The 23,552-nt window shown below is 39.4% G+C and overlaps 1 protein-coding gene across 1 annotated transcript in view; it reads right to left on the bottom strand.

Moving 5' to 3' along the window:
* DOCK1 (dedicator of cytokinesis 1) overlaps positions 1–22,983 on the bottom strand; it is a 399,928-nt gene extending 376,945 nt beyond the window's left edge. Inside the window, exon 1 of the mRNA XM_026704953.2 lies at positions 22,809–22,983. Within this exon, the coding sequence (XP_026560738.1) occupies positions 22,809–22,854 (46 nt within the window). The 5' untranslated portion in view covers positions 22,855–22,983. The remainder of the gene's footprint in view (positions 1–22,808) is intronic.
* Positions 22,984–23,552: the final 569 nt, after the last annotated feature.

Here is a 23,552-nt window from a genome sequence, read left to right on the forward strand (position 1 = left end):
ACAACAGGTGTCTCTCCGCCCACCTGTACAACCGAGTAACCTCCTGCATTAGAGATCTGGAGCGAGTGCCCCCCTGCTGGTTTATGTGGGCCTTGGTGGCCACATTGTCTGTGAGGAAAAAAATCTGTCTCCCCATCACCTCCTGCCTTAGATCCTTGAGAGTTAAGCGGGCAGCCCTGAGTTCTAGCCAATTTATGTTGTGGGCGAGCTCCTCCTCTGACCACCTAACCTGGACTCCCAGGTGGGCCCCCCAACCATACAGACTGGCATCGGTGGTGATGGTAATCCTCTGGGGATCCCTGTACAAGCAACCCTGATTCATGGGCAAAAGAAAAATAAAAACAAAATTTATTTGACCTAAAGCTGTCTGCTTTGGTCACAGCAGCTGTCCACCACTTCAGGAGGCTAGTGCGACCCAGAAGTGGTGAGCTCAACACAGCTCTGCAATTTAAGGCAAGAGTCAAAGCAAAAAGGAAAAAAAAAATGGCTGACTCTTTAAAATTGCTAAAGCCCTTACAGATCAGAGGCTTGCAAGCCAGTGCTGGCTGCACCGCAATCGATTTGGCAGTTTCAAGCATCTCACAGCATGGTGCTCAGGTGACTGGACAGGGGGTCAGGATTCAATCCAGATGGCCAGTACCTCCCCCAAGGGACAATCATGGAGATGAACTGCAGAATTGTCCTGAAATGTCTGAAATGGTCACCAACGCCGAAAAGGGGCAGAAGTGCCTCATGGTTTTCGCGGCTAGCACAGATCAATAAGAACAGACAGGGAGAAAGTGAGTTGAATAAGACACTGACTCCCGCCCTCCCAGCCCGGGCCACACGGACTCTCAGGGGAACCTCCAACCAAATTTACAATCACAATTCCAAAAACCAGTCTACCAGCAAAGAATATTTTTTAAAGGCAGTCAAAAAACCCGCAAAAAATAAAAGTGCTAACCGGCAAGCCAGCTAGCTGTCAAACCTGCTCTAAGCCTCTCAAACAAAGAAAAAAAACACTCAACCCAAGGGGTGAAGATTCTTCTACAATCTGAACTATTCAGAGCCCTTAAAGGGTGGTCTGAACACGCTGAATGAGTGAAGAACTGGGGACCAGAGGGTGTGTCCTCAGTTTTTCAATTCGGTCTGCAGAGCTATGAGACTAGAGATTACCCATCCATCCTGGATTCTCCCTTCGGCACAGTGGAGAACATGCAACAGCTCTAAAGAAAGAAAGAAATCAACTCTATATACAGATAATCCTCATCTTGCGAACAAAATTGGGATTGGGCTTTTAATTGATAAGCAATGCAGTCATTGGGTGAATCATAATCTGATTGGGTTCAATTTTAAGATAATTTTTACCATGCTGATTAAGAAAATCATCTGGTTGTTAAGTGCATCATGCAATTGTTAAGAGAATCCAGCTTGCTCGGTTGATTTTGCTTGTCAGAAACCGGCTGGCAACATCCCAGATTGTGATCATATGATTGCAAGATGCTACAACCATTTTAAATGTGAGCTGTTACCAAGTGAACAAATTGCAATCAACTTATTATTACCTTTACGGTCAGAGTACAACATGTGCATAATGAGCCTCCCTTCGTTCACCACCACCCCAAACACAACTCACCGTGAGGACGGAAGTCCCTAACCCACTTCCAATCTTACTACACTATGTAGTAGTTGCAAGTCTATCATACTATGTTGACATGAAGTTATTTTCCATTCAGAATCTGACAGCCCACAGGTAGAAACTATTCTTCAGCCTGCTGGTGCAGCTGTATGGTTCTATATCTCCTACCCGATGGTAGGAGAGTGAAGAAGTGCTGACCGGAATGTGAGTTGTCCCTGAGAATTTTCCTCATTCTTCTAAGACAGCAAGCCCTAGCAATGTCATCTAGTGGTATCAGGGAACAGCCCACAATGTTTTGTGCTGTGGTCACCACCTTCTGTAATGTCTTTCTATCCACGGCTGTCAAGCCAGCGTATCACACCGTAATGCAATATGTGAGGATGCTTTCTATTGTGGACCAGTAAAAGGTGGTCATCAGTCATTGTTCCACTTTATTCCTTCACAAGACCCTAAGGAAACAGAGTCCCTGTTGGGTCTTTCTGGCCACCTGGGTTGTGTTGATTTTTCAGGTAAGATCTTCACTGAGGTAGACTCCCAGGAATTTAAAGGATACTCTCTCCACACAGCCCCCCTTGATGTAAAGTGGGGCAGGTTCCTCGCTCTTCTTCCGGAAGTCTAACATCATCTCCTTTGTCTTGCTGATGTTTAGGTGCAGGTTGTTTTCTAGGCACCCTGAGGGAAAATTTTGAACCTCCCCCTGGTACGCTGTTTTGTCTCCACCTGTAATGAGACCCAATACGGTAGTATCATCTACAAACTTAATGATCACCGTGGATAGACGATACACAGTCATATGTGGGGAGCCAGTGCTAAGCTTCAGGGAAGTGGATGTGATAGACCCAGCCATTACTGTTTGTGGTCAGTCTCTCAGAAAGTCTTTGATCCAGTCGCAGATGGAAGAGGGAAAATCCAAGTCAGTCAGCTTTTTAATAAGGATGCTCAGCAGGATAATATTGAAGGCCAAGCTGTAGTCAATGAAAAGCATCAACATAGTTTCTGGGTTTCTCCAGATGGCTCGCTACAGAATGAAAGGCAGCAGCTATAGTGTCGTCTGTGGACCTGTTTCCTCTGTAGGCAAACTGATGTTTGTCAAAGTCTGGTGGAGGCATATCCTAAGGTGTTAGAAAAGTCTTTCACAGCTTTTTATCACTACTGATGTTTTTTTCTCTGATGTTAACGTGATAGGTCTGTAGTCATTTAGACAGTAAGTTGCCGTTTTCTTGGGGACAAGGACAATAGTGGCTGTTTTCAAGCATGATGGAATACAGGCTGTTTGCAGGGAGATGTTAAAGATCTTTGTCAGGACCCCTGCTAATTGATCGGCACAAGTCTTTACCACTATCCCCAGCACCCCATCTGGACCTGCAGCTTTACTGGGATTTACAGCCTTCAGTGCAGCTCTCACTTGATGTTCATATAGGGTGAGTGGCTGGGAATCAGAAGCTGGCAGGCAGAGACTACAGGGTCTGGTCTTTTCACCTCATAGCAGGCGAAGATGTTCAACTCCTCTACCAAAGAGGTGTCAGCATTGACCATGTTCCTCGTGTTGTCCTTATAGTTAGTTAGGTATTGCAGTCCCTCCCACACTTACTTCAGGTTGTTATCTGCTAGGTGGTTCTCCATCTTATATTTGTATTGTTATTTTGCCATCTTAATGCCTCTTCTAATGCCTCTATATATCCCTTAATGCCTCTATATATCCCTGTCCCCTGCCTTAAAGGCAGAATCCCGGGCTCTCAGAAGTGTCCATATCTTGGCAATCATCCAGGTTTTACAATTCCCATAGACTCTGATGCACTTGTTTGTTGTTACACTGTCATTGCACACTTTGATGTAAGAGAGTCCAGCATCAGTGTATTCATGCAGGTCTTGATGTTCAAATACACTCCACTCAGTGGTTTCAAAACAGTCCTGCAGCTGACTGAGAGCACCCTCTGGTCAGATTTTAACCATTTTCATGACTGGCTGAGTTCTTTTCCTGAGAAGGGCATATTTCGGGCATGACAGAAGTGAAAGATGATCTGATGCACCCAGATGGGGGAGGGGGATTACTCTATATGCCTGTTTCAGGTTAGAGTACACATGGTCTAAAGTGTTCTTCCCTATGGTGGAAAATTGCACGTACTGCACAAACTTAGGAAAAACTGTCTTTAAACAGGCTTGATTGAAGTCCCCAGCCACAACAAGAGCACCATCTGGGTGAGTTTGCTGCTGCCTGGAGATGACAAGATGAGACTGGATTATAAGTCACTTTTTCCAAGGTTTCATAACTTTGAACCATTGCTAAATGAACGTGTCAAGGGCTACCTGTATAGCTCACCAAAAAATTGAAGTATTCAGAGCAGCTTCTGCTACTAGATTAAGAACTGAACCTGGATCTTGCTTTTTCAACTCTTCCTAATTGTTGTACCAGGCTATGTTTCAATTTTTTTCAATGTTCAGGAAATGCATTTGCCCCATCTATATAAGAAGAATGAACTTGGGAAGGACAAAGGTCCCAATTTCTTTTTTTGTTTCCCAATTTCCCTTCAAAAATCTTTCTAAAAATAGTTATAAATATAAAAATTATAAATATAAATCCTCTTTCAAATCCATGCTTCACTTGCGCAGATACTTGTTTCTCTTAAGTAATCATGTACTGCAATCCTTAGATTTATATAAAACATGAGGCATCCAAAAAGCCATCCCAAGAGCTAGTCATACAGCATCCTGAAGTGTAGCAAAGACTACAGTATTGTAGAAAAGTGCTTTCAAATCCAAGTGTCAAAGAAACAACAACAGTTTAAAAATACTGTATATAGTTACCTTTACTACTACTTATTATGACTACTAATATTTATCAAGCTCAAAAAAGAAAAAGAACAAAGAATAACAAATGCATGTTTTCACAATTATTGCATTTCTATAATTGTCATATATACAGGTAAGACAAATTATGTTTTAAAAAGAGACAAAAATGTCTCACAAAACAGAATATTGGGGCATATTTGTTTGGCAGGCTTTATAAGGATTTTCTCACATTAGCATGGTTGTGTTGTTTTTGGAGTCTTTGATGGCACTCATCCTGTTAAGAAACAATGCATTTCCCCCATTAAAACAATTTCTGGCTCATCTATATTCCTGCATGAAATACTCCAGGATATGAAGCTGAGTCATCCTTACAACTGCATTTTGCGATAATATTTATAAAATGAATTACAATGCCTTTTGTTCCAAGGCAGTAATTTTCCCTTATATCTACAATGAATATTCAGGATGATTTATAAATCTAACCCTAAAGATTGGTTTCACAGAAGGAAAACAGTTTTTCAGGAATGTTTATACACCATACAGTGTCACACTGACAACAAAGCATTACAGATATGGAAAATAAGTTATTGAGATACATATCACAAGCAGTAACTCTTTTGAACTAAAGAGATTAGAAAAAAAAAACAGCCTTGCACAGGAATGTCCGGCTCAAAAGAAAAGCTCAACTCTTTTCTTTCGCTCAACTCTTCAAACAGCCATATAAATTTTAAAAAACAATGAACATATTCAAAAAATTATGTACAGTACTGCTACAACATGATACTCCTACTTAAAGTTAGATATACATTTAAAAGTTTAAGACTGCAAATGAATTGACTTTAAGTCATAGCTTTCGAGTGAATTAAAGTAGGTGCAATCTATTATGTGGGGATATAAAATCAGCACTTGACTAATTGACAAGCTGATCTATGATATCAGACAAGCGGAGAAGTATGGATTATTCTTACAGATGGCTAAGTAATATAAAGAAATATATATTATTTAGAAGCAGGCTTTTATCTATAAAAAGATTATGGCTATGACTGTAGAAATATTTCACTGTTGATTACTGATACATTAATTCACACTAATTTCTTCAATGTGGTAACATAGATACACTTTCATAGATTACTAGCATTACAAATTAGAAGAATGCTATAGACCATTTCTCTTGACTGCAGCAAAGCCTTTAACATAAAATGGTAATACATGGGCTATCTAGTACTTATGTCAACCCTAAAGCGAACCTGGCTGAGGCCATCTTTGAGGCTTCATTGTTGGCTCAAAGTGGAGGGGGGAAAAGGGAAGGGAAGGAAATGTAGATAATTTGGCTTTGCTGCCAAAATAAAGTTTTCTTGTGGGAACCAAGGTCATTCCAACAGGTGGCTGAGAAGAAGAGGAATGGAGTAACCAAGCAACCTGCCAGCACCACTATTGGACAATGTAACCAATGACCTGGGGGGAAGGGGGAACTTTCACTTTTTAATTAGGTGAAAACCGTGGGAACTTTCAGAGTCAGTTTTCACCAGTTATGCCAATATGATGTATCCAATAAATGTTCTGAGGAATCTACCTGCCTTGAAGTTCTGCTTTCAATGGGCGCATTATTTGGAACACTGACAACTTATGTTTACCAAAGGGTGCAAAATAGCAAGTACCAAGTGAATGTCATCCTAGTGTACATCACAAAAACATCTAGGTGTACATCACATAAACATCTAGATTATATATATATAAATATATGTATGTATATATGTATGTATGCATGTATGTATGTATTATACACACACACACACACGTGAACACAAGAACTCAATCAAAAAAGAAGAACCGACCTCTTCCCTGGTCCAACACCTCAAAGCCACAGGACATGAGATTGATTTTAAAAATACCAGAACTATCGCCAAAACCAAACACTTCAACAACAGAATAATCTGAGAAGCCATAGAGATAGAAAAACACCCACACAGCATGAATAAACAAGATGATACCTCCCTCCTACCAGCCATTTGGAAACCTGCCCTCATGAACAGACGAGTAACTAACATGAAGAATGACACCAGACCCACACCCACGAGGGCCACACAAGATGCTACCACCACACTTCCACGTAGAAAGCAGACTCACATCCACACAGATGAGACACGACCACGGACCAGAAGCCGTACCGCAGCTGCATCACTACCCACTTCAAACCCCTCCGACCCATACATGAAGCGAACTGACGCCCACCATGAAGATGTGGCACGACCACGAACGCGAAGCCAAACAAGAGGATCACAGCTCACCAGCACAAATCCCCCGGCAACTAAGACTAACCTGAGCACAACCAAGCCCCCACCTAAACAGAACACACCCCCAGCCAATCAGAACACAGCCAACCCCCCAACCAATAAGAACACACCCCCAGCCAATCAGAACACAGCCAAGCCCCCACCCAATCAAGTCACACCCCCACTAGCAGTTAAAAGGAAGAAGCAGCTGCAAGCGCACATTACTCCGAGAAGCACAAAGCCAAAGACACAAGCCCGAAGATGATGAATGAGACTTCATCGAAACGTCGCCTAGATACGTCCAATTTTACGCAGGAGAAAACCCGAATAACCAAAGATCCACATACAAATACCCACGAAAACCTCAGAAAATATATATATGTATGTATGTATGTATGTATGTATGTATGTATGTATGTATGTGTATGTATACAGTGAGTGTATGTGTCTGTGTGTAATTTCTCTAATGACTAAATTAGCTAATAAACTTAAGATCAATCCATCTTAACAGCAATACATATTAATATGTATTGTCAAGAGCTCCAGAATATAACTAATATTTGCAACAGTACATTAGCACCCGCTCAATCAAAATTTGGATACTTGGCAGTCCACCCAGGTTTACAACCACAGGGTGCACTTCAAACCCTCCCGTTCACCCGTATCCCATCTCTGCCCTTTTGCTTGCCCTGCCTCTGCCACCCCAGCACTCCACTGCTCTATAACTCTACCACCCTGCTGACCCCATTTGACTGGGATCTTCTGCTGCTGCTGAGGTGTGTCAGCCCTAATCAAGGGGCAGCAGCTGACTTTGCAAGGCTTTCCCAAGGGCCACAAAGAGCCTTTCTGGGAGTCTTTCAAGGTGTTCCTGAGAGCAACCAGCAGCTGGCTCATGAACAGGCAAGCTACATATGCCTAGTCATCACCAGGAGGAAGATGACAGCAAACGTCAGCTGGAAGAGACAAGGGCAGAAGATTGGAGGGTGGGTACTGGAGAGAAGTACAGAACCACAATGGTGGCAGAATGCAAGGTGGCCAAAGGGGCAAAAATGGAGATGGTGGGTGTATGAAAATAGGTGAAGTGCAGAGCAGAAGTGTGGTTTAATGACCCCAACCAGGGCTCCAGACTGCTTTCACTAAGTACTGTGGTTACCTGATGTTTCACCTAATCATCGCTTTGCTTACCAATGGAAATAGTGGTCCCAATTGGAGTTGTTAATGAGGGCTACCTATAATCTATTTACATTTAATTTTCTATTCCAAGGTTAAATTGGTACATTAAAACCTCATAACATTTGTTGTTGTCATTTAGTAACTCCTTCTGAGTACATGTGAATTTATGCTTCAGTCTTCAGTAAGAGTACTTAGCCATCTTGTCCTCTATTAAACAACATATAAAACACTAGACAACCAATGACAGCTGAGTCATCATCTCCTTACCTAAACAGAGAAACAGAATGACCATGGCAAACAAAAAAGTAGTGCAAGTAGGACTGATTTCTGATTTCCTGCCAGCTTCCCTATTGAGTTTCTTTGTAGAAAACTAACAAGGGGCATCAGAAATCCTTCCTTCCCTTCCTCCCTCCTCTCTCTGAGTTTTCTTTTTCTTTGTCTTCCTTCCTTCCGTCCCTTTATTTTCCTTTTCTTCCCTCTTTTCCTTCCATCTCTTTTCCTTGCTTCCCTTCCTTCATCCCTTCTTCCCTCTCCTTTCCTTCCCTCCCTCCCTGTTCCTTCCATCCTTTGACCCCTTTCCTTCTCTCTCACTTTATTCTTTCCTTCCTCTCTCCTTTTCTTCCTTCCTTCCTCTTCCTTCCTTGTATCTCCCTACTTTCTTGCTTCCTTTTTTCATTTTCTTCTTTCCTCTTCTTTTCTTCCTTCTTTCCTCCCTCCTTCCTCCCTCACTCCCACATTTCCTCTCTTCCCCACTTACTTTGTGGGAAACTTGCAGAAAGAAAGTCGGTAGGGAAGTCAGCAGGAAGTTGCAAGTCCAGGGCCAGAAGGCAAGTAAGAGGATGAGGGGGTGCACGAGAAGTGCTGCACAGATTAGGGAGAGTGCAGAAGGATGTAGTGCAAGACTGGAAGGATGCACAAAAGGTGCCACACAACTCGGGGAGGTACAAGGGTTGCCACACAGGTCAAGAAGAATGCACGGGGTGCAGAAGAAATGGTCGGCATTGGAGCACAGGAGTCCAAAAGTGGTTGGCATGGCATGACCACTGAGGGGCTAGAGAGGTTGTACAGGTGAAAGAGGTTTACCTGATCAACTTGCGACATTTTCTACTGGCTTCCCCATTGACTTGTGGGAAACTGTTAGAGAAAACTGGAAATGCAGATCACATGACTGCAACTGACTGCAGCAGCAGAGTGGCACTGAAAGCTGCCATAATAAATTTAATTCCCATGGGAATAATGAATCCTGATATTCTGTATGTTTGTCCAATTGAGGTACTTGGGTCAATAATTATTGCCCTAGGAGGCACCATTTGAGTAGATGTATTGCCAGCATAATCCTATATACTGCCACACAGAAGTAAACCTTTTTGAGACACTCTTAAAAGAAAAAAACAACAGTGAGGCAGAAAACAGAACCAGATTTCAAAATCAACAGTTGCAAGAAAATTATAATGTCTATATTCAGTTCACTCTTCTCCTTTCTGTTAGCAAAAATGTATTTATTTTCAACTCCCACACCCTTGAAATTCATTAGAGACATGCCACATTGTTGGACATGATCATCATTCACAGCTATTGTAAAAAAAATATTATAATGAGTGCTATTTTTTTCAAGAACACTGGACAAAAGACAAAATTTCCATTACAATAAAAGAATAAACACTGAATTATTCTGCTGCAAGCTTAGCATTGTTTTTAACTGAAACAACCCAAATGTACTTAGTTTTAATGACAAATTATTCAAATTTCACACAGCTAAATTTTCTTTCTTTTTTTAAAGAATGGTACACGTCTCACAATTCATATCCTAAAAAATGATCCTACTGAAGCTGATATTATTTTAAAGTATAGTATATAGCACACAATCTATATCCAATACAAATGATGCTATTGAAATTCTGATATTACTTTATGCCTGACTTCAGTTTCTGTCCTTCTGTCCCATGTCTGTTCCCCACATACATTCAATTTTTAAAAAAATCTACTTCAACTCAGGACCTGCTTGGATAAAACAATAAAACTGTCCAAATAATTGTATACAACATTATATACAGGATAGGAAAGGGATCTCGGAAGACTTTTGGTCCAGGGCTGGAATCTTCACACCATCCCAAATGACTCTCCAACTTTTATTTGAAATCCTCCAGTTACAGAGCATCAACAATTCCAGGAGGCAGGCTGTTCCACTGCTTGCTGTCAGGAAATTATTCCTTATTTAGGGTTTGGATCTCTTTCTGTAAAACTGCCTGCCACCCACTGGTTCTACCCTGGAGCACTACAGAGAATGAATCTACATCCTCTTCTCTGTGACAGTCATTCAAATATGGAAGATTGCTATTATGTCTCCCCTTAGCCTTTTCTTCTTTAGCTAAACATAACTAGTTCCTTTAATGATTCTTCACAGGTTTCGGTCTCCAAGCTTTTAGAGACCCGCAGAGATACCCTTGGAGAAACAAAGTAGTGGCAGTGATTAGCAAAATATGAATTAAGTTGATGAAAGAAATAAGGCATTCGGGGCGGTGGGGAAAACAAAGCGACCCCACTTTGACTTTCTTTCATATAAGAGAGAAGACAAATGTTGTGAGGTTTTTAAGATTCTATAACTTTTTGTAGAGGTAGTCCTTGACTTGCAGGAGTTAATTTAGTGACTGTTCAAAGTTACAACGGCACTGAAAAAAGTGACTTATGCCATTTTTCACACTTATAATCACTGCAGCATCCCATGGTCACATGAGTTACATTTGGACACTTAACAACTGACTCACATTTATGATGATTAAAGTGTCCCAGAGTCATGTGATCCCCTTTTGTGACCTTCTGACAAGTAAAGTCAATGGGAAAACTAGATTCACTTAACAACTGTTACTAATTTAATGCAATGATTCAACAAACGTGGCAAGAAAAGTCATAAAATGGGGCAAAATTCATTTAAAAAATTTCTCAGCAACATAAATTTTGGGCTCAGTTGTAGGTTGAGGACTACCTGTATAGTCTTCAAGCTAAGAAAATTCAAGCAGGCAACAGATTACCAGACCCCAGTCTTAGCTAAGCTATCAGGGCAAGGAACAGTGGTGGGAATTTTGGTTGATGGTTGCAGTTACAGCTATCATCTTTGGCCTGTAGACCTGCCAACCACACTAGAGAGGCAGAGAAGTTAACAAAAAAATCTGATCCTTCACAGAAAAAAATTTTGGACTCTTGCTGTAGCTTATATAATTAAAGCAGAATTCTATTCAAGTATGTCTTGTGGAATCTGTTTCCTGAACTGGCTTATGTCGCTGTATTGACAAAGTCCCTTACCATCTTTGTTGGCTCTTCTCTGCACTCTCTCTTTTCCCCAGCATCATTCTTGTACTGTATATAGTATCTGTATACCTCTATTGATGTAGCCCAATATTGCACGGATTCTTTGAGTTTCTGCAACACACTGCTGGCTCATGCTTAATCTATTGTCTACCAAGACACGGAGATCCTTCTCATAAGTATTACTGCTGAAACAATACCACTTATATTGTATATCTACATGATTCTTCTTAAGTGCAGTTTCTTGCCACTGAACTGCATTTTGCTAGAAAAGCCCAATGTTCAAGTCTATTAAGTTTCTTTTGAATCTTGAGTCTCTCTTCAGAGATGTTATCAGTTCCCTTCAGCTTTGTGGTGTCTGCAAATGTGTATATAGAAAACTATAAGAAAAAGATATATATAAGAAAAAGATCTAGTCATCCATCAAGTCTCCCCTTTGAGATGTTTGGGATTTTTATTTATTATTTTTAACTATTTTTAATTTTATTTTAAATTTTTGTTGGATAACGGACATGCATGTATCCCAAGCATGTTTAAACTTAGTTACTGATGGTCAATCTAATCATACATAAAACATTAAACAATGAGCCCAGGATAAAACACTGATATACTCAACTTCACGTAGCAAAAAATTCAATAAGGACCCTTGACTGGGTCAGTTATTCAACCTACCGAAATCAATCTGATAGTGAGTCTGTTAAGGTATTGAGATTTAAGAGCTGACCAGCCACTATAAGGCTGATGCAATGTATGGCTGATGCACTGAAGATGAATCAGCATTGGTATTGCCGGTTTTAGATGAAGAGGTCCACAAAAGTTTTACCACTTTAAGAGATGTTTATATAAGGCAGCCATTATAGGGCATATTCTCTCTCCTTGTGTCCTGTCTCTATTGTAGAGTTCTCCATGTGGAGTTAAGATGATTGATTGCTTGTCAGGTTTTTGCCTACCATGTATATTACTGTATATGTCTTGGATATAAACCACTGTTAAATGTCCAAATCTCTGTGTGCTGTGTTTTGCTCCTGGGTTGTCTCATAATAATAGTCACGCTGCAAACGCTCTGCAGGGTCCATCCAAAATTGCTCCATTGTATCAAGGAATCAATTAAGGTCAGCTTCATTAAATGCTTTATTGAAGTCTACTATTCAACATCCATAGCATTCCTTTGTCTATTAATGTATTCACTTTGTCTACCAATAAATTCACTTTGACAAAAAACTATAACAAAAAAAAAGTATAATTAGTCTAGCACAACCTATTCTTAAGAAACTCATGCCAGCTTCTAGTTTGTTTGTTCCTTGTTTCTCTCTAAGGGCTTGCAAACCCACTGTTTAATTATCTTTTCTAGTATTTTTCCAGATACCAACATCAAGCTGACTGATTTGCAATTTCCTATTTTTTTTCCTTTTTTAAAAGACTGAAAAGCTAACTCTTCTGCCTCTTCTGCCTCTTCTCCACTATCCAGTATTAATTCTCAAAATATTACACTTAGTAATTCTGAGATCACATCCACTAGAATGTAATCCATTTGGACCTGGCAACCTGAATTTATTCAAAGCAGCTAGGGTTCTGTCATCACTTCCTTGCCTATTTTCATCTGCATTTCTTTTTTGCCCATTATGATACCATTTTTGACAGATTGGACCATTTTCTTCAGCAAAAAGACTGATGCAAAATAGAAATTAAGCAATTCAGTCTTTTCTCTTTGTCCATCACAGTATTGCCATCTTCTCCAGCCAGTATACCAAGATCTTCCTGCTGTTCCACACCTAAACAAATAAACTGCTTTGTTGTTTTTGGCATTCATTGAAAGCCTCAGCTTATTCTGAGCCATAGTCTTCCAGATCTTATCCTTATAGATTAGGGCTACTTCTTAATATTCTTTTGTTGTATGCTTTCCATTTGTTTTAAAATAGATTTTTTCATTTTTCAATTTCTTAGAGGGATCACTATGCAACCCTACCAGTCTCATTAAATACCTTTCTTCCCTTTTCTCTTATTCTCGTATTTATGTTTGGAACTTAATATCTCATTTTTCAGGATGCCCCCACTATTTTTCCCTTCAGGATTTCAAGGTACTGAATCCTTCCTACTATCCAATTACCTTACTGAAGTCAGCTCTTTTGAAATGTAGAATACTTATCAGATTACATTCAATTCAGTTTGTTTTGAAAAAAAAAATCCTATATACTTCAGTACTATAATCCAATGAATTCCAGTTCATCTGATTTTAGCAATATTGGATTTGCCACCTTCTACCACAACCTGGAGCTCTTTCTGCTGGTTCCCCCTACTCTGAGCAGTAATGTAAATGCTCTGAGTTCTTTAGTGTCACTCTTCTTATGCTTGCCTATTGCATCTCCTGAGGTATTTGTGAGCATTCCTTCCTTCTTACTACTTCCTTCCTGCTGTAAGGTTTACTGCCTTTGGCCTAATGCTTCTGGATATTGGATTCCCTCCTCCTCCTGATTTAAAGCCTGACTCTTTGTGAGATGCTGCCCACCCTGCATATAAAATAGTGGTTTACTATGGGATCCTTGTCTGCTCTCCTTAATGCATTTCATTCAAATAAAGGCAAAAAATGGATTCTTTTTTTTATTCTTGCAGATGATACAGTGACTTGTTTATCTGGATTAACTGAAATGATCTTACACTAATAATCTGCAATTCCACATTAAACACCTAGCTAACTCATAGTCCGATTTTGCCATAAGACACTAATGATACAGCAATTCTCCTATTTCAAAGAATCATGCCAAGTATAACAGCAAAGTGTTATTTTAAATCAAGAATCTCTTTTTGGGATTTAAATGATTTATAGAACAGACATTATGTATATACACTACAGCATCAGGGCAAAATGCTCCACTTACAATGCTGAGATGCATAAATCATGCAAAATATCTCCCGTAAAGTAGAACAGACACTGCTTGTAAATTACCCTGAATTAAAAGTTGTTTGTTTCAACTGGAGCCTCACATGTTCAGGACCAGGAAAAATATCCCAACTGAAATTACAATGACTACCATGAAAACAGGTAACATCCCCTACAATAAGAAGCAGTTTATCAATAAGCTTCCATGAATTCCACATTATAATTTCATATATATAAACTGTCCATCAGTCAAGATACAGTGGTCTAATTCTTACTGTGCTAAGCCATGGTTTCTTTAATCAAATGTATTGAATAAATCACGATTATTTGCTTTTGCATAATATGCTAAGTCAAAATCAAACAAACCACATTATAGCTCAAGTATAAAACATGGTCCTGCCTTCCAACACCACATACCTATGTAGTTTGAATGTTGGATTGGCTTCAGACATCACACTATTGTTTGTATTGGATTTAACACAGTGTCTTAACCCATCAAGTTGAGGGCTGTAACACATTAGACAACCCCTCCCTCTCTTCCACCCAATTCTATTCCTGAATTTTCCTATCACACTAAACTATATAACATTTTTTTAGAAAAAAATCAACTGGTGGCATACATGATGCTAAGCAAGAACTCAGGATTTCCAATCAAATGTCAAGCATATATATCATACTAAGTCAAGCAAAACAATCTCAGCAATAGCAACAAATAATAATATTAAAGGAGTAATGCCCAATACTTACTAAGATGTCATTCTACAAAGAAAATTTCTTTCTTATTTACATACTAGTTAATTAGAATATATTCTGGTGTGTGTGTGTGTGTGTGTGTGTGTGTGTTCTGCTTGTTTCAGAAAGAAGTTACATGCAAATGAATATAAACTGATTCGGGAATATTAAATGAAGTGAAAAATATTTCTTCAAAAACACTGTGGAATATAAATGTCATAAATCTCTCACTTTTTCTATCAAACACTAATTAAATTCTAATAGAGAAGCTGTGAACATTATTGAATAGCCAAAACAAACACATGACTGTTAAAATACTCAATTATTTTGGAATATAATCTGTATGAACTACATGTGTATCTCTGTCATCACAGAAATCAACTCCAACTTAAGAGAATTTTGCTTTAGAGCTGTGTAATTTCCTCCAGATACTGTATAATCTGGGAAAAATACAGCTGTTTTAATGGATTATAGACAGATGCTATGTGTAGACTCCTGTATACTCCAAAGCACCCTTTCCTTTCATACACAATGCTCTGTATCACTCTCAAACCTGTAGAATTCCAGTTCACCATCCTGTTTCTTGGATCCCAGTATACAAATGGTGCTCATTTAATAACCATTTGTTCATGGTTCAAATTTGCAACACTGCCGGAAAAGTGATAATTGTTTTTGGACTAGTCCAGCGCAAGTATGACATAGAACAATTCAGCCAAACTTCAGTTCTTTATTTGCTACATCAGTAAACTGAATCTTGTCAGAATAAACCAATACTAATCTCACCCTAAAGCAGCGGTCGACAACCAGTGGGCCACAAGAAAATTTTGGTGGGATGCAGAGAAATTTCACCCCGAGCACCCCACAAAGCAATTAATCCAGTCTGCACAGAAACTCAAGGTTGCACTGCCCACGTGGCCCGTGGGAACCCTCCCCGCCCACTCACTCCTTACCCATCAAGCTTGCCTGCTAAATTGCTATTTTTCCTTTTCCCATCAAATGTTCTGCTGTGCTGGGAGATTTAGATTAGCTAGGAAGCAAGAAATAGTTGGATTTCTTGCTTTCTAGCTAGTCTTTAGATCTTCGACTCTGCTTTTAAGCACAACTGAACCTCCCTTAGGACTGAAGTTTCTATTATTCAGTGCAGACTCACAGCAAACAAATTTTATGTCACAGACTGAGGTAGCTGGTGGCAGATAGATAGATCACTGAATGATTCTGTGAGCAACTCAATCTGCCTGCCTGCTTTGCCTGATTTTGGGTAAAAGTTGCTCTTTTTTATATATAAAAAATTCAATATTTACAAACATTGTATGTTGTGAGTTAATTTTATGAGTTTGCTTGCAAGCAAATTTTATGAGTTTGCTTGCAAGCAAATTTTATGTGACAGACTGAGCTAGCTGATGGCAGATAGATAGATCACTGAATGATTCTGTGAGCAACTCAATCTACATGCCTACTTTGCCTGATTTAGTTGCTCTTTTTTATAAAAAAAATAATATTTATATATTTATAATATTTACATACAAGCCATGCCCAGCTAGTCACATGACCACCAAGCCACACCCACAAATTAGACCATGCCCACAGAACTGGTTAGTGGTCTCTGGGATTTAAAATTATGAGTTTGGTGGTCCCCGAAGTCCAAAAGGTTGGTGACCCCTGCCCTAAAGGATATATCCTGGGAGATTCTAGGGAATGGCTACCCTAACTCTCTTCCTCTGTATCCAATCCAGCTCTAGGTGTGATAAAAGACTGTGTTGCCTTTTAACATCCCACCTTCCCCCCTCCTCCTTGGAATGTGCTTCCTTCCTGGTAAACTGCCACTTCACCATAGTCCATTACACCATCTCCCCCTCTATAGCTGCCATCCCTTACATCAGATTTCTAACTACAACTCGATCACATAATTGTGATTTGCAGCATTTCCTGCCAGTTTGTCAATGTTCTCTGCTAGCAAAGTCAAAGGGGAAGTTGGCAGGGAGTCAGAAATTGTGATCATATGAGGTCATCACTTAATGATCCATGCAGTTTTCACGTAACAACAGTAACCAGGGATTTCCAGATCTGCTATTGCTAAGTAGCGTGGTCATATAATGTCACACTTTTAGACTACCTTGCTTGGTGATGGAAATTCCAATCTCAATTACAATCCTTAGGCAAGCACCTATAGTGACTTCTCTAGATACTAGCCAAGCTTCCCATCCTACCTGATTTTTATTTGTGAGAAATTATTTCCATTTAAAAAATTAGAAATAGATATCCTGCTAATTAAACATATAGATAGGCCTCTTGGATTAAGTGAAGGCTCATCTTTTTGTTTCTTGCAGTGACCAATCCAATGTCACTGGGATATTCACAAGTAGATAAAGACATAAATATTTTATCTGTCATTGCTATTTGGAGACATGCTGCCCCAAATCCAGACACTATAATAGATATTCAAGACAAATAACCCTATTGTATCATAAAATTATCTAATCCCTCTAATTAGTGATTATCACTACACCTTGTAATGAACTCCACAGGCTAGTTAAGTTCTGTGTAACAAAGTACTTTTTGTATTTATTCTAAATTTCCTTCTATCTTCAGGTGAACCCTTGTCCTAATGTTTGTTTGTTTTTGAAAACAGTTTTACTGGTTTTTTTAACAAACAAACAAAAACAGACAAAACATAAAAGCATCAGCTCTCTTCCATACTTATATACAAACAGTGTGTCGGTTGGTTCATCAGTTTTGTGCATCCATTTCGTAGTCTCAATTACAATTATGTTACATAATAGCTCTTATTTTCAATCCTAACTTATATATCTTCATATCATTATTAAAAAAAAAATCATTTGACTATACTTTTATTCGTTCATACTTTATGAGATAACTATAATTTAAGTAATTTATTCTATAACAAATCACATAATCATGCCAATTCTATCCTAAAAAAAAACACTTTATAGATATAGTATCTAATAACAAAAGAAAAAGAAAAAACAAGAATATTCCTTATTATCTAAGATTCTAGGTATTCTATTGTCATATTTCATCATCTAACCATTGATAGAAAAGGTCCCAAATTTTATAAAATTGTTTATCTTCTTGCGCTCTAATCCTTGTCCTAATGTTTTAAGGGATGATAAAAATATTTCACCCAAACTTTTTCTTCACAACAGAAGTGATTTTATGCACCTCAATAATATATCCTGTCAACCACCTATTTTTCCAAGCAAGAATCTCAAATGACCTTTTCTTATGGAAATAAAAAGGCTGAGTCCTCTGATTATTTTTACTGCCTTGTTCTATGTTTTTTCCAAGTCTATTTATATTTTTCAAATGTAGGAAAAAGAACTATTTTCATATTACAAAGATGACATTTTATATCAACCATTTTCCTAATATCCCTTAGAATTAAATTTGTCCTTTTCACAACTGCCCCCTCCCCCCAGTTTACATCTTCACTGTCCACTATTCCCCAAGAACTTTTTATTAATTTGTTGAACAGCTCAGGTCCCATCAGTGTTTGTTTGTATCTAATGACCCAATATGCCTAATGTTGCATTTATTTAAATTGGACCATATTTGTCTTTTGATCTTTCTGCTAGTTTAAGAAGATCTTTCTACAACTCATCATAACCATTTGATTTTTGCAATATTGAGTAGTTTATCATCCAATAAGGTGACAGCTTATGACTAACTCAAAATACTAATCACAGTACAATTTCAACTGCATTTTAAAAAACTGAAAGATAGCTAGAATCAAAACCTTGTTTGGAAGTGTACAAAAGTAAACTGATAACTAGATATTTTATAATTAACTACAGTTGCCAGGGTAATCAATATGTATAATAGCCACATCTGCTCTAGGATGGGTCTATTTGCTCAAAAAAATGTGGAATCCTTAGTTTTTCCTGATGAAGGATTCTCCAGATACTCTAAGGCTAGCAGAATATTTTCTAAAAATACTGCTTCAAAATGAATTCTGAATAGATGTGATACAAGCAATAAATACTGCAAAAATCAAACCTGGTAGTATATGTACAAGTAAGTAATTTTTTCTGTCAATAATCAGAAAACAATGTCAGTGTGTAATTAATTCTTTATTTAATCAAATGAAAGCAGTAACAGACATCTGAACCTCAAAAATATTGAATTTAAATTGGATAATCAAGGTTAAGATCTAGCAATTACAAGCAGTTAGAGCATATGAAATGAAGCCTATCTTACTAGTATGCCTTAATCATTCACAACCAAGAAGATAATAGGGGGAACCTACCAAGATAAATCAAACACAGGAGTTTTTTAATAACATTATTTAGAGAAACAGCCCCATTCACAGATCATCAGGATATCTTATTGCCTTATAACAATACTATATTACAGATGAATGTCTTCATCACTTGAACTATAGGTAGTCTTCGACTTATCACAATTAGCACTTGAATTACCATCTCTAAATAATGGAATTGTAAACCAAGACATCACATGACTGCATTGCTTAGTAACAATTCCGACATTGGCATTAACTAAATTCCACCAGTCATTAGCTGACACCCACTTCAAACCAAGCCATTTGGGACTCTGTCTCTCCCAGCCATGAGCCTTAGTAAAGTAAGGGACTACCTTCTCTTCAATTCTTCTCCCTCCCCACATCTATTCCCCCATCTCTGCCCTTGGGACTGCCCTGCATCCTGCCTTGTGGGACAGCAAGCAGCTCCAGAGCACACAGCTCTGTGTGTGCTTGCCACACTGTGGCATAGGGGCTTTCTGGCACACTGCTGCTCTGCAAAATGCCCCTAAGCTGCAGTACAAAACCCAGTCTCAGTCCAGCCCAGCAATGTGAAGTAACATGACTTCTTGGTACAGCACAGCTGTGAGGTTGCAAGAAGCCCTTGAGCCACAACTTAGAATGAAGCCCTTTGCAGCATGAAATCCAGCCGCAAGAGTGCAGCCAGAGCCACAGCCAGCCCAGCCCAGTCGCTCTCTACACCCTGCACTCCATCTGACCTCCATTTTGTTACTCCTGCTGCTGATTGAGGTGTGCCCAGCCTTTACAAGACAGATTCTGGTCACATGGGGCTCACCTTCCTCGTGAGGAAACTGCATGCATGACCTGGGGGAAAAAGTGCGTGGCTAACACCTGCATGGGCAAGGGCTGGCATGCTTGGTCTGCAGTAGCAGCAATAAGGTGGCAAAGTAGAGCTAGGATGGCTTGGGACCAAAGGGCATAGATGGGAGAGATAGGTGGGTAGTGAGGAGTTGAAGCTCCCCTAAGGTGAATTGTGATCACATGATTGCTACAATGGCCATAATTCTGGGGACTAGACCCTTTGTTCAATGCTACCATACATTCAAATGCTCATTGAATGAATAATCCTAAATTGAGGACTGCCTGTATTTGTGTTTCATTACTTCTGATCAGAGAATGAAGAACTGAAGATCATTCATTCAACTCAGTATTTTGGGTTCACACAATAGAATGAAGTATGGACTATTCACATGGACACATGGATTCAAGGAAAAAATAGATTAAAATATGGGTGATAAGCTATGAAAGTACTTAAAAGACAGCACTTGCACTTTAATACCAAAATGCATACATTCTTCAGAGGCCCCTGCCCATGCAGTTGGATAATTAAAGTATGATTCCTGGTGCATATGAGCCATTCAATGTAGTTTCATCTATCATATAGTATGATAATGTAATTTGTTTTATCTGAACTTAACAAAGAATACATTTTTCAAGTGTGGATTATTCCATATAATGTGTGTTATCATAGCATGCGGGGCCCATTCGCTCTTTGGTTTGCTTAATCATAATTTATTAAATAAACTATAGCTGGTTTACAAAACATGTGATTGCATAAATAATACGTTAAATATAGCATGATACAATATTTTAAGTCAATTACTATAAGAAAAATTATTATTAGGGTTATCAGATCTGTGTTCAGAATCATTAGACAGCAGCAGTTAGAATTAGTTTGCAATCCAGATCTCACAGCACTAATAATAGCTTAATTTGGTGAACCAGGTTAGAGAAAAGCAATAGATTGGGTTTTTTTCCTGCACAAGACAGATATTACATGAAACAAAACCACAAGTGATGCACGATGAAAGTTTATTTAGCATTATCTGCTATTTTTACTAATGTAAATACTGAATACTATTGCATAATTTCATGTTCATTATTTCAATTCTTTCCAATAGTCCTAATGTGAGTGAAATTAGATACTATACAGATAATGCATATTGCTAAAAACAAGCACTAAACAAAAAATTTGAAGAATACAACAGCCATATTTCTTTCCTACCATGGGTTCGTTCAAAATCCACACAAATAAAGCAGACATATGACAGAAAGAGAAGAGAGAAAGAGAAGAATAAACAATTTTGCACTTCTTTTTCCTCATCCCCAACTGCTATTATTTTTCTACTTCATTTGGAAAAAGCATCAGAAACCAAGAATAGCTTCTTTATTGGATAGTTGAATATATCACACTGGTGGGCACAATGTGCATTTCTTCAAATGTTGGCAAGTAAGTATGGCAATATGAAAAATACTTTAAAAATGTAGCACTCTCACATCTAGAAAACTACCAGCTATGCTCTCAAGATATACTTACTCTTTGTGAACTTAACTGTGACTTAATAAATTTTCCAATATTCTGGATGCAACATATTTATTAACTGCACAAATTGAAAATACATGCCAACCTAAATATTGCTCGCTACTTTGCTATTCAGACTACAAATATAACAGTATTTTGAAACCTGAAATAAATCAGAATTGTAAACCTAGCTAATTTTGGATTATTCAACAAACTATGGCTTATTACGATCTGTGCACACACCTATGGGAATAATAACTACTGCTGCACTGCCAGATTTAAAACTTTGCATCTGGCAAGTACTTCCTTAGATGAAACATTCCTTCTTTTTTTCACACATAGCTGAGAATGGTACTTCTGAAGTAATTTCTGATGTAACCATCATCTTAATAGAAGAAATCCATTTCATTCAGATTTGTTTTATTTCTCCCATTACTTAAATCATGCAATAAATCAACTAAGGTTTCACTAATCTAGCAAGAATCTCAATACTAATGAATATTTCTGCACACCTATCTTGAAGACAATATAATTGCAGGCTCCTCTAGACAACATTGAACACTAACAAGACAGGCTGAGTATCTACAGCGCAAGATACTGGTGTGTCCTGCAATGGGACTCAATTCTAATTCCCCCGTCAGAAAGACTATTGCAGAGAAGACTATTTTTTTAAAAAACTTCGGACTCAATATTCAGCTTATGGCATCAATCACTAGCCAGATTTCCAGAAAAGAAACAATATCCAACAGGGATTCATTCCTATTTGTCTGTTCTATATCAAAATAAGTCCAAGCAAGGAAGATTTAAAAAGAGTGGACACCGATTTTCCCCCCACTTCCTTTCTTTTGAAAGGAGAATTCAGCAGGTTAATGGGGAAAGAGGGTGTTAGAAGAAACTTGAGTCCTGTTCTGCAGATTACAAAAGTGCGGTTCGGTTGGACCTCGCTTCCCTAACAACAACAAAAAAAAACTCGTGGAAGACATGGGGGAGTGTAAATAAAAAGCAACAAAAATGGAAAATAATGAAAGGACTAAGATATCAAAGAAGAGATAACTCCAAACGACGCTAGAAAGACTCGGACAGAAAGGAGGTAGGAAATAGAAGCCTCTCTCGGCAGAGGAAATGGGAAGTAAGGCGAAACAAGAGCCCCTCAATCCCCCCCCGCCCCAATCCTTCATCAGCGCGGGCCTTTTGAGAGAAGGGATGAAGCCGCTTTGTCTCGCCAGCCTCGACCCTTCCCCAAAGCGCCCCAGTGAGGCGTCGGATAGGAAAGGGATAAAAGACGAGTCACTTGCTCGTCAGGGGCGGGGAAGATTTCGGTTTGGTTGCGACACCCGCTTCTCAGCCGCGCAGCTTCAACTTCTGAGGAAGTTCGCTGGGAGCCGCACCACGAGCGAGGGATCCCCGCGGCGGGCGGCAGAGGGGAAAGGGAAAGCGCTCACCCACGCCGTATTTCTCCTCGCGCTTGGTGGGTATCCAACGCGTCATAACTGAGAGGAGCCCGAGCCCGCCAGCCGTCGGGGAAAGCCGGGGAGGAGAGAGGCGGAGACTGACGCGGCGGCGACACTGCTAAGCCGCCATTTTCCAGCCTCGGTCGCGGCCGCCCCGGGACAAGGAGAAGAAAGTTTGCAGGCAACGGAGCGGTCATGTGGTGCAGGCGGAGCCAGGGATTTGGGAGGCCCTGCCTGGAGAGGAAACCCAGGCGGTCGCTGCGGACGGGAAGGAGGCTCCCACGGCGGCACCGTCACCGCCGTTAAGCATCCTTCCGCGGGCTGGCGGGGCCCGTTTTCCCTTCCTCTTGAAAAGTCTTTTCCGTTCCCGAGAATGACACTTCCCGGTTCAGAAACTGCCCCGCGTTGCTTCACCTTTCCCTGCCTTTAGCCACAAGTAGCCGTGTTATCTTCTCCCGGTGGAGCGGCACGTCATGCTTTTCACCTGTGTAGGAAACAAGACAGTTTGACGTGGCTATTTTCCTTTAGAAGAAGAAAGTGAATGTTGGCGTCCATTTTAATGTTGGACCTATTTCAAAGCATGCAAAATGACTAACTTAAGGAACAAATAAGCCTCTACAGTTAAAAATTACACAAGCATTTCTTGTAGATTTGATTTTGTACGCAGGGGATCATCCTACCAAAGAAGGCAAGTTTGTGCACTGGATGAACGTTGAGAAAAGTTTTAGTTTAGTT

Source organism: Pseudonaja textilis, chromosome 4 (assembly GCF_049901715.1).
Source record: "Pseudonaja textilis isolate UNSWEBS1 chromosome 4, rPseTex1.2, whole genome shotgun sequence".
Classification (NCBI taxonomy): Eukaryota; Metazoa; Chordata; class Lepidosauria; order Squamata; family Elapidae; genus Pseudonaja; species Pseudonaja textilis.